Here is a 13,028-nt window from a genome sequence, read left to right as displayed (position 1 = left end):
CATGGTCAACGGTATCAAAGGCAGCTGAGGGATCCAGGAAGACCAACAGGGTTACACGTCCCCCATCAGCCATCTGAAGACCATTGAGTAGCACAACCAAAGGTGTTTCAATTTGTGTAGCGTGGCCTGAAGCCTGACTGAAATAGGTCAAGAATATCGGTGTCACCGAAGAACATCTACAACTGTCCAGCCACCATCCTCTCAACCATTCTACCCATGAAGAGATGGGATGATAGTTGTTAGGACTGTCTGATGAAAGAGTTGACATTTTCAGAATGGGCCTGACCACCATCTCCTTTAGACAGAGGAGAAGGTACACCTCCCATAAAGAGGAATTGATGCTCTGACAGGCTTAGTCAACAACTCCCCCTGGCAGCCTTTAAGAGCCAAGAAGGACATGGGTCTGACTGAGAGAAAGTAGGCTTAAAACATGCAAGTGCCTTGTCAACATTATCAGATTTTTATGGTAAAATTGATCCAATAAAACTGGACATGACTGTGTATATAAACACTGTGATGCAAACTTTATGCCACGCCTACAGCATAAGAAACCCACTGCAGGAATAAAAGCAAATTCTTTTAACTTGGTGTGCAAATTAGCTTCTTTTTTAGGCCATTAAAGAACAAGATATTTTCATGAATTTTCAGCAAGCTATTTCCATACGACAATGTAACACTTCACGGTGTGAGAAAAGAAAAGCTATTCAGATTTTTGAACTGTATCAAGCTCTAGAATCTTACCAAGAGTGTTCTGCACAGGTGCAGAAGTACTCATATATGTGATTCACAGAGACCACAAAGAAGAACAGGTGAAATATAGTTAGTTAGGGTAGGGTTTTTTTTCATTTGGGAACCCCTTATAATCTGAAGCCTAAACTGTAACTTTTTTCACTTGTATGTACATATACATATATATTATTTATACTTATACTGGTGACTAACAAATACAAGTCTTCAAGCAAAATATTTAGGCTTCTGTCTTCTTCAGCTGCTGTAGTAAAATAAGTAAGTGTACTGTATAAATATATACATTAAGTACATAAATATACATACAGAAATATATATATATAGTCTGGATACAGTGATGAGTTGTTGTGCAAGTCAGTCACTTGGATTCCAGAAAGTTGCTTGACTCTCATGAACAGCTATGAGGTACAGGAGCAAAAGGGTGGAAGGAGCAAGGAGAGTCTTTATTATGCAAGCAGCATTCTACCTACCTAACCCTGGATACAATACAGTATATCATAAATTCATATTGTGCCTTTCCACACAGTTGGATCTATAAAACAATTGTATACACTTATTATAAAGGACATTACTAAAATAATAAACTGTCAATATTTAAGCCGCATTTCCTAAAGCTCCCATAAGGCCACAGATTTATTTAATTGGTTAGATTTATGGGTTCAAAACAGCATATTGGTGTATTCAATGTACATAAGGATCAAGGAGAAAACATACCACTTTTATTTCCTTTCTCTTCATCCTGCAAAGAAAAATCATAAAAATCATAAAAATCCAAAGTCATTGTATAACAAAGGATATCTTCAAAGCATCCATGGGTAAGCTATTCAAAACTATTTGCTTCAAACTATTGTCTAAATGCTTAGACCGTAATGAAATGATTATATTAATAGAGTCTGTTAGCACGTTTGGCTTTTAAAGAATTAAGTAAACTTTCCTAATGAGTTTAAACAAATTTCTGAGTCAACTGTCAGACTAAAGAGTCAACAAAGAAAGGAGATCATTCTGTTACCACAGGCATTCATGCTGAATGTCACAACTCACAGGTATACAGGAGGTAACACAGGATATTAGAAATCTGATTTGTTTCAACTCTATTTAGCTCAGTACTATCTTCAATGATGGCATCTCTGTGGCTTTCAGACAGCCATGTTTCCCAGCCCGATGTGGAGATGTCAGGGGCTGAATGTGGAGATTCTGGCAGTTTATTATTTAAGTGTGAATCCACTGTTAAAATGGATTTACTGAACAAAAAAAGTTATTGCTAGAGGGCAAGAAAAATATTCTTTGTTACAACTCACATGTATCTTTATATCCAAGACATTACTTTCTAAAGTTTGCTTTATATTTACTTCACTCACCTTGAAAGAAACCTGAATAGCAGATTCCGGGGGATAAACAATGAAATGCCGCAAGGTAAAGCCAAAGCCCTCTGATGTTCTTCGTAAAACTACTGTTTTGGCACTGGGCCATGCAAAAGGTTCTTCATCCTCTGCTTCACTTTGTACTTTTCCATCATTTTGTTTGGATGGCTAATAATAAAAGGAAAACGGCAGTTCAATCTCTGCATTTAATTTCATGCTTTTGACAATACTCTTAAAAACAATTCTATATGACCTGGGCCGAAAATTCTTGTGATCTCCATCTCTCTACTTCTATCAACTAACAACCAGCAAGCTACTTTATGGACTACAGTTAACTGTTGCTGGGTATGTGAGAATCTCCCTTACACCAATCAGACTCATTTGTCCATTTACGCCCATACTGTTTAGAGCAGTGATTTTCAGTTGTGGGGGAGAGAGTGAATCCTTGTAATACATACTGTATAGAGATAATCTATAGAACCCCAACCCCTTCTCTTTATCACCCAAACAGGAGCACCCTCAGCTACTGCAATATTCTTTTTCCAAATTCAGTACTGAACGGTCAACTTAAGATGTGCCATGAAAGACCAGCCCAATGATCTGTTGTTCATATTTAGAAGTGGCATGCATTTCATCAGATGTTACTCCATTCTAGAATCTGATGTGTGGGTGGAATGTATAAGCAGTAGAGATGGGCAAGAACCTCGGTTCAGAGGTTTGTGTCGCATATCCCCTTCCCTTGCCTCCCTGGCCAATGCCCCACTCACTAGCTGGAGTGTGCTCCTCTCCTCCCCCACTTTGGATGTTCAAGCAATCCGCAGGAGCATGGGTTTGTCTGTCCTGCCTCCCCATCTGAGTGGGCGATCAGACAAGGAGACGGGGCAGGGAAGCCTGTGCTCCTACCTCTGGTCTAACAACCAAAAAGGAGCAGGAAAGGAGCGCATGCCAGCTGGCAAGTGGGGAATCCAGCCAGGGAGGCAGGGGAAGGGAATGTACAAGCTGGCACAAACCTCTAAACTGAGGTTCATGCTCGTCACTAAGCAGGTGGGGAGCAGCAAATGCTTTGTTCAAAGGCACTCCATGCCCTTTGAAAAAAATGATATGTAATATCATATCAGCAAGTATGTGTGCTTGATATAGAGTGCTGTTGCCCAACAACAGAGGACCTTCAGATACTCCCATTTAACACTTCTCTCCACCACTGTCTCCACTGGAAACATCTACTGGGAAGGGAGGGGTTGCTGGTTTGATTTAGCAAGGCTAAAGCAATTTGAGAGGCTTGATCAAACAACTGTAGAAGAGTCCCTGCTTTTTAAAGCAGGAGGGGTGGCAGAGAGTACCAAGCAGCTGCTCAGACAGTCCAATCCACCTCTGCACAATGGAGGGAAACTGGTTACTGGAATCATGGGACGAGTTGTTAGGGGCTGTGCTGCAGAATTAGCTGGAGTTTTTACGGATATTTTCAATCTATCCTTGTTGCAGTGTTCTGTCCCCACTTGCCTGAAGACATCTATTATAGTGCCAGTCCCGAAGCAGTCAGCTGTGGTATCTCCCAATGATTATAGACCAGTAGCTTTAACATCTGTTATTATGAAATGTTTCGAGAGATTGGTGCTGGATTACATTAAGGCTAGTCTTCCACCTTCTTTGGATCCATGGCAATTTGCATACAGGAGAAATAGATCTACTGATGATGCTGTGTCCATCGTACTCCATACTGTATTGAGCCACTTAGAACAACAGGGAACTTATGCGAGGCTGTTGTTTGTGGATTATAGCTCTGCTTTTAACACCATTCTACCAAATAGGTTGTTTTTAAAAATGATCAACCTGGGATTACCTCAGGAGATCTGCACGTGGATAAAGGATTTTCTGACAGATAGGCCACAGTCAGTAAGGATGGGATCCCACCATTCTTCTACCCTGGTACTAAGTACAGGAGCTCCCCAGGGCTGCGTGCTGAGTCCCTTCCTCTATTCCCTGTACACACATGATTGCACCCCACTATATAACACCAATGCAATTATTAAATTTGCGGATGATACGACAGTGGTGGGACTCATAAATAAGAACGAGTCTGCTTATAGAAAGGAAGTACAAAGATTGATACTATGGTGTAAAGAAAATCATCTCACACTTAACATCAAAAAAACTAAAGAACTCATAATTGATTTTAGGAGGAAGAGAAATGTACATTTACCACTGTACATAAACGGTGAGGAAGTGGAGAGAGTTGGTAGTTTTAAATTTCTGGGTACTTACATCTCAGAGGACCTCTCATGGACTATAAATGCCAACATGCTAATAAAGAAGGCACAGAAGAGGCTGTATTTCCTGAGAATGCTCGGGAAGTTAAATTTATCACAGCATTTACTTCTGTCCTACTACCGTAGCACCATTGAGAGTGTCCTAACTTATGGCATTCTGGCATGGTTTGGGAGTAGCTCTGTAGCGGACAAAAAAGCTCTACAGAGAACCATTAAAATTGCCCAGAATATCATCGGGCTCCAGCTACCAACCCTGGATGACATCTTCACATCCCGCTGTCTGAGGAAGTCACACAGCATCCTGAGAGACTCTTCCCATCCTGCTTATAACTTTTTTGAACTGTTACCGTCTGGCAGAAGATATAGAACAATTAAGACTCGGACCACACGTTTTCTAAATAGTTTTTATCCTAGAGCTATAATTGCAATTAATAATGAGCTTAAAGACCACCAGCAGTGAATAATTAGTTGGACTGTGTTACTTGGCCTGAGGTGTACATGTTTGTATTTTTAGTGGGGGACTTCTAGTGGGTGGGGAGTGTTTGGGGAATGTTATGTGTGTGCATGTGTCTGGTCTCTGGGTGTCTGTGAATTTCGTTGTATGGTATACTGTGTATATACTTACAATGACAATAAATTATATTATTATTATTATTATTATTATTATATTATTATATTATTATTATTACTCATCTAGCATACACACTGCCAGTAAAGCAGTGTGTTCATTCTACTGTAACTACTGCTATATCTTCCACTACTACTTTGTTTACACTATGTGGTGGACAGTAACCAATACTAACCTTCAAATCTTGTTTCAGTGCAAACAACATAACTCATTTTGGATTTTTTTTTTCATTAAGCATTCATACCACAAAAAGTGTATCTACTACACATAAGACTACTATCTGAGCATTTTGCTCCCCTTTGCTTAACAAGCAACTGATATTTGAAGGGAAGGTACTCTACCAAACTTACTTTTATTTTTTGTACACCTCACTCTCTCTTTACTTGGCAACTCCCACTCCTTGAGGAATCTGGCAAATACACATTGAAAGGCCAGTTCACTAAGTACTGTAGTTCCAAAAACACTGAACAGATCCAAAATTTAAACAGAAAGCAAACCTCTGAATAAGAATGCTGCTTTACAGGTTCCTTAAAGCAATTAAGTAGAATTAAGATGGAAAGGAAGCCATTTAGTCAGCCCAGCTACTGGATTTGTAGGATTAATCCTCTGATGTTGAACTAACTTCAAATAACCTTTTTGGTCGTGAGTTCATTCCTAAAGCAAGTCCTTCCCTGTTCGCTGCAATTTCCACACCAATTCAGCTCCGTCTAACAATGATGATACATTGGTGGTCAATAACCACTGTCCTTCACAAATTCAACTAACCCTTTTTACAACTGTCTTGGTGAACTATTACCACATCTATGTTACAGCTAGCAACCTGGTACACTCCAAATATTTGGACTACAGTTCCCATCAGCTACAACCAGCAAGATCATTAGTCAAGGATGGGTGGGCTATAGTACAAAATAGCTTCAGGACATCATGTTGCCTATGCTGCTTCTGGCCCTGAACTCCATAACAATTACATGGCACATGAAGAACAATGGACTGAACAGATAAAACTGATCAGTTTATTTCTGGACTCTGTCAGTTTCACATGTGTTCCATCATACCTCTATTCTCTCCAGTTTTCTGCAAAATTTGTTCTTTTAGTGTACAAAAAAGTTTAAATTAAATCTTTGGGTATTTTTTTTTAATAAAATATGCTTTTTATACTCATTTGACATAAAATACATTTGTGCGGAGATTTTTCTTCAGCTGAGGACTGCACTGTAAAATGTGACATACACAATCCAAAGGAAATCATCATTCCTACCACTGTTAGTCATGAAAATAAGGAACGAGTTAGTTTGGGGGGGGGGGGAAGTGCAGACATTTTCCATCATCCTTAGTGAATAATTACTTTCCTTCATAATGGATGCCTACACACCTCTACAGGTAGGAATTTGGATTATCTAGACTGGTATAGCTTTTAGAATTTCATTTTACAATTTTTTACCATTGTCTACCTTATGTGGAAACTGCAATCTGTATTGTTTTATAGAGCATTTTCATAGTTAATATCCCTTGCTACAGCCCCTCTCTGGTTTTGCCATTTTTTGGTCTGAACATATTTATACGCTTTTGTCATTGTTTAATCTGAAATACCATAAGCTGTCTTGACAGGGAATAAGTCTTGGAAAGGCAGGATATAAATGTTAATATGGATACATTATAAATAAATATAATACACAACTAGAATCCTAATGTTGTTTGCATAAAGTTTCTGTAACTTGCCTTGGCTAATTATTGCTAACTGAAGAGGTGCCCGGTCACTGGCCTTATTGCACAATCAACTGTAGTTTGATTATGGCATATCAATGTAATAATAAATAAATATAATGGCTGAAATTCTGTTTGGTGATTCCATGTGTACATCAAGAATGATATCATCATCAAGGTCTAGTTGCTTCATCAAATCAGAGGCACAGGTTCAGATTTTAAAAACTACTGTAGGTGCTTCATCAAATCAGAGGCACAGGTTCAGATTTTAAAAACTACTGTATCTATAAAAGTCTTATTCAGAATCAATGCCCCCCACAACATATTTAGTGATTGGAAATTATTCACATCAAAACAAAAAAGCAAAAATCAGTCCTTTGGAATACAGGTTCCGACATGGACTATTTTGCTCAAGAGACATAAATCACTATATTCACTTTACAATCTACCCAAGGCCAAATCGACTCAGAGGAACAGAACATAAAAATTAAAATACAATAAACCAAAATAAAATGCTACCCAGCTCCAATCCAAACAACTACGGACGTCACCTGGAATTTTACCAGGCCCAAAGGGACACTCCCTTGAAATATCAGATTAGCGTTTGAGTATACCAGGCACTTTGCAAACACAGTAAAGTTGCACCTCCCAAGTATTCATTTATCTAAATCCTCCTATGTTCAGAAAATTCTCCTCCTCTACTGGAACACAAGGAAAATCTATATCCAGAGTTCCAAGAATAGAGATGGAAAAAACAAGTCTGAGCATGCCACTGAAAAAAAGTAGTAACTGCAAATTACTCCCAATGGAGCAGGAACAGTAGTGATATCTGTAGCATCAGCATGAAGGGCCAAGAAATGCATCACTCTCCATTGCCTGTACACTGTCACTGCCAGCACATAAGCAGAGATCTGCAAGAATGGGAATAGCTCTTCAGACACCAAATCTTCAGTGGATCATTCCCAAAGGAAACTACTCCCTTGGAATTGTGATGGTGGCAAACACCATCACTTTGCTTATTTATAAACTTGCACAATACAGTGTTTTCATATAAGCTGGCTGGTTGACAAGCTTTGCTATATCAAACACCCACAGCAATGCTGGTGTGTTTCTAGAGTGTATTACATTATTTGATTATCCTCTTTTGTGGAACTATGATATGCTGGGAGTCTGAACATTCACAGGGAGTAATGATCACTGTATACTTCCAAATTGCAAACCTCCATAATAAAAGGGAGTGCAACCTTACCACAAACAGGGTATATAACTAACCCTGGATCAATTTATCCTTGAATTAACAGTATTTTTGCTAGAAACATCTAAATGATTATTTATACATCTTTACCTCTATTCAAGGAATTTACAAAATGTTAAAAACTCAGGTGTGCAAACCTGATCATGAAAAATAAAATGGGAAGTACTCTTTGTTTTCACTGAAACCTGTGTGTGAACCAACGTCCAAGCTGATTCCACTTACAGAAACTAATGTTTCAGTTAGAGCTGAACAATAACTTTATTTACATATTTTCAGTTCATTAAACACTGTACTTCACATAAAAATAAAAAGGAATGTAAGTTCATTTAACTTGCAACACATTTTATTTACAAATACACACACACAAATGAAATGCACCTCTTGAATTTTTCATGCTCTCTGACAAACACAACATATAAAAATTAAACGAATATTCCATACCAATTGGGATATATCCCACAGTGTCTCAGCTTGAACTGCCATCAGTGGTGTGGATACCAGTTCCCTCTCAAAACAAAAAGAAGCCCCAAATCTTTTGTTATCTACTACCAAATATTAACAGAAATCTTTACTCAGTTCTATGCTCAGAATAACATCTGTTTTCATTGTAGTTTATCAGTTCTATGTGGACCTTCTATAATCCCTCCAAATAGAGCCATTCGGAGAAAGTAAGGTGAAAAAGATTCCAGTTCTTACTAAATCTCTATAAAATCCAAGTGTGGAGAAGGCAGAAGAGGAAGGAGGGAGCGAGAGGAGTCAGCATAAGGATAAGACTGATTTGTGCAGACAAGAATGAGTGGCTAGAACAGAGTTCCTGCACGCTTTCACTTGTGAACTGAACCAAAAATGATAACCATGTCAAAGTCACTTATGAATCACTGTGTCATTTCCTAAAGGTGTTCTCCCTTCAAAATGATGCTATATTTGTCTTTCTTCTGAATGAGGCAATGTAACTACAGTGTTTCCCCAAAAATAAGACAGGGTCTTATATTAATTTTTGCTCCAAAAATGTGTTAGGGCTTATTTTCAGGGGATGTTTTATTGTTTTCATGTACAACAATCTACATTTATTTGAATACAGTCATGTCATCTTCTTCTGGTTGCTGCACAATGGTGGAGGGCAGGGTTTCACTTAACTGCGGCTTATTTTTGGGGTAGGGCTTATATTATGAGCATCCTGAAAAACCATAAAGTAAAGGTAAAGGTTCCCCTTGACAATTTTTGTCCAGTCGTGTTCGACTCTAGGGGGCGGTGCTCATCCCCGTTTCCAAGCCATAGAGCCAGCGTTTTGTCCGAAGACAATCTTCCGTGGTCACATGGCCAGTGCGACTTAGACACGGAACGCTGTTACCTTCCCACCGAGGTGGTCCCTATTAATCTACTCGCACTTGCATGCTTTCGAACCGCTAGGTTGGCGGGAGCTGAAAAACCATACTAGGGCTTATTTTCAGGTTATATCTTACTTTGGGGGAAACAGGGTACCCAGTGAAACAATGCTGTTAAGATTACATTATTTCAGACAGCATGTCTTAAATGTTACTAGTTTTAAGCTTTAAAAAATTCAATAGACATCTTAGTGAGATGTACATTTTATGTACAGAAGTAAGAAAAAAATGTCCTCACAAGTAAAATCCCAAAATTTGTAATAAGCCAATCGATTATGTGAATTTAGTCAGTTTGCAATTTTCAGCTACTGTATTGTCTGTAATGAGAAAACTGGATTCAAAATAAGCTTACACTGCGTCTGACTCTAGCTCACTGACAGACAAGAGGAATGACCTTCATGAAATCACTGTGCACCATACATGTCATCACTGATTTTCTGAATTTCTTCCATTCTTTCTGTTTCAGTCCAGAATACCCAAATCCAGCGATATTTGTAGTTTTCACTTGAACTTCCATGAGGTATTGTTTAAAAGGCAATTGTACAAAACTTGAAAAATAGTGCTCATAATGCATAAAAGTAGCCTTTAAAATAACTTTCAAAAGTATGTAGAAGACATGACGCATTACAGGTAATGCTCTTAATTGTTATTACATTATTCTCTCAAAGACCACATCTCTCTTTATGAGCCTTCCTGGGTTTTAATATGGAATTGGCTAAAAAAGCGAAGGCACTTGATCTTTTAAGCCTTGTCAGTCCCTACCACTGCCACCTTTAGACTTACACACAGGTGCACACCCCACACTGTACACACTGAACTTTTTCACTACCACTGATCATTAGAGTGGATCAGTCCTGTTGGAGTCTCACCCAATCGGCTTCATGATTTGCCTCTTGAAGTCTCCGATTTCCTTCTCTAGCATTTCTCCTTCTCTCCCTTCCCCTCTCACCTTTTTTTGCTTTTTGTTCCTGTTTCATGGAGCTCTCCATGGGTAGAGGCAGGGTAAGTAAATAAGTAAGGGAAGAGAGGCGAGAGAGCCTGAAGTGAAGAGGTAACTTCCCCACTTCCCTCCTCTCTTCACCTTCACAAGTGACGGGAAGCCAAACAGAGGTTCATCGTTCCGGAGATTTTTTTAAGTGACAGAAGCCTCCTTTTCTTGCCTGAAAACTTTTGAGTGATGGTGCAGATCCTCTGGGGATGGTAAAGCAGTGAGACAACTTGCTGGTTTTTTAAATATTTCAATTATACCACTGCATCACATAAGTGCTTATGCAATATAGTACTTTAAAATATATTAAAACATCAAATTTATTTACGCTCCCACACATTACCATGCAGCAGCCTGAAACCTGTGATCCTGGCATCCAATACTTGACAAACCCCAAAGACACAATTTATTCTGACACAGGCAAGCATACATGCCAAAATAAATTGTGCTCACAATCAAGTTAAAATGAACAACCTCTACCTGGCTGTTTGAAATACAGTGGTGCCTCGCTTAACGATGTTAATTCGTTCCAGCAAAATCGATGTAGAGCAAAAATGTCGTAAAGCAAAAATAAAAAACCCAATGAAACACATTAAAAACCGGTTAATGCATTCCAATGGGCTAAAAATGCACCGTCCAGCGAAATTCCTCCATACGCCAGCCATTTTTGGTGCCTGTATAGCGAGGAATTCATCCCTAAGCATAGCGGGGAGCCATTTTGAGCACCCGGTGGCCATTTTGAAAACCCGACGATCAGCTGTTTTGATTGTCGTAATGTGAAGTATCGGTTCCCGAAGCAGGGAACCTATCTTCGCAAAGCGAAAAAAAACCATTTAAAACATTGCGATTGCAAAAAGATTTTCGCAAAGCAGATTCGTCGTAATGCGGGGCAATCATTAAACGGGGCACAACTGTACTTTGCTTTCCAACCACACACAGAAAATGCATGCTCAGCTGCATGTCATGTAAACAAGGATTTTAAATAAATTTCAAGCATGCTAAATCCGACACAAACTAAGGAGTACTTAAACATGTAACCAAACCCTAAGAGTGTTTTTAATGGACTGCTGTTTTTATTCTTGCTGTTAGTTTAAATGTGTCTTTACTACTGTTTTTATCTACTAGTTTTAACATTATATTTGTTCAATTTTTAAAAAAAACATTGTAATATCTACTATTTAGCTTCTAATATTGTTTCTTTTAAAATGCAAACCACCTTGGCAGCATATAATTCTTTTACACAAATAAATAAAATACTGTAAATACTTTTGAAATGCAACTCTATTACTATAAAGCAAAGTAACTCATTAAAGGCAACAGTGTTACTCTAATTTGTTCAGGCTTATCTCTACGTAATTACAATAATATTGCTTCTGAGCATCCTCACAGTCTGCCTAGTCACTGTTTTTCTCATGCTACTTCATCTTACTGCTAATATAAGTTTTTGCCATCTAAGTATAACATCCTTAGTGTAAGTGTTCAGAAAGCTTATGTTCATATATCTGAATTTCTTCCATTACCCTCCAACACTAAGATATACTGGTTACACAGAAAGATTACAGAAAACATGTAGTAAAGGAGAGTGCTAGCCTCGTCTCCTCTTTCTGCATTTGTAGATCTAAATCTGAAAAGGAGATCTTTCCCCAGCTGCAGATCATCTGCAAACCTTCAGAAATCCTGAAAAACATGGAGAATGAATGGAGATCATAAGGCAAACACTCTCCTGCTCTCATGTTTCCTTTAAACCCTGTGTAAAATGCTTTAATAAAGGTTTTGAAGAAACTATGCATTATATCTTGTATTAGAAACAATGCAATTTTCCCAGCAGGCTGCAGTGGGAACTATTGGAATTTAATCTGTGGCTAGCAAGGTGGTTCTCACAAAATAATTCCAGGTTTGGTGGGAACCCTGGATTCTAAGGAACAGAACTAGACACAAGTGGGTTACAAGTTAAAACTAAAATCATGGCAAAGAGATATGATCCAGCATTTCAATAACTCAACCTAGAGATCTTTAGAGACATGCACAGTCATGATGCTTTTCTGTATCTGGGAACAGACCGGGTCAAAGAAGGAAGTTGAAGAGAAATGGAACATGGCATGTTTCCAAACCTCCAGGTATTTGCACTTGGCAGGAAACACCTTGAACAGCAATGGAAAATATGCCAAAGCTTACTATATCAAAGTACAAAATTATAATTCATTCCTTTTTTTCACTTTTAAAGACATGACAGCTTTAAACTAAGCTGAAGCAAAACTTGTCTTAAACAAGACAAAGTCATCATGTTAGTAACAATGAAATCGCAAACAGCACACAAATATTTAGGATGAATACCAGAAAATTCTAGGGACATAGCTGTGTTAGTGCAAAAATAACGAAGACTCTAGTGGCACTTTAAAGACTTAAATGTTCATTTGACATAAGCTTTAAGTGTGCTAAGTGCTACCCACTGTGGTGGAGTAAACAGAGTGATGGACTTGGAGTCAAGAGACTTAAGTTTGAATCCCTGCTCAGCTTTCAGAATTCACATGTTGGGGGTGGAGACTGGTAATCTACTCCGTAAATATCTAATTTACATTGAAAGCCTCTATTAGGGTTGCTACAAATTGGCTCCAACTTGACAGAATAGAAGTAAATTGAAGGTTTACAGTCCACAAACGCTTAAGCCAAATAAAATGTGTTAGTCTTTAAGG

General features: G+C 38.5%; 1 protein-coding gene across 2 annotated transcripts in view; it reads right to left on the bottom strand.

The window, feature by feature from the left end:
• ARHGAP21 (Rho GTPase activating protein 21) overlaps positions 1-13,028 on the bottom strand; it is an 82,446-nt gene that overhangs the window by 59,074 nt on the left and 10,344 nt on the right. For both annotated transcript variants that reach the window (XM_020801575.3, XM_078378635.1), the window contains exons 2-3: positions 2,106-2,276; positions 1,462-1,486 (exon numbers count right to left, since the gene is read on the bottom strand). In XM_020801575.3, the coding sequence (XP_020657234.3) occupies positions 1,462-1,486; positions 2,106-2,276 (196 nt within the window). The remainder of the gene's footprint in view (positions 1-1,461; positions 1,487-2,105; positions 2,277-13,028) is intronic.

The sequence above is a fragment of the Pogona vitticeps genome, chromosome 6 (genome assembly GCF_051106095.1).
Source record: "Pogona vitticeps strain Pit_001003342236 chromosome 6, PviZW2.1, whole genome shotgun sequence".
Lineage (NCBI taxonomy): Eukaryota > Metazoa > Chordata > Lepidosauria > Squamata > Agamidae > Pogona > Pogona vitticeps.
This window is presented reverse-complemented; position numbering and strand designations above follow the sequence as displayed.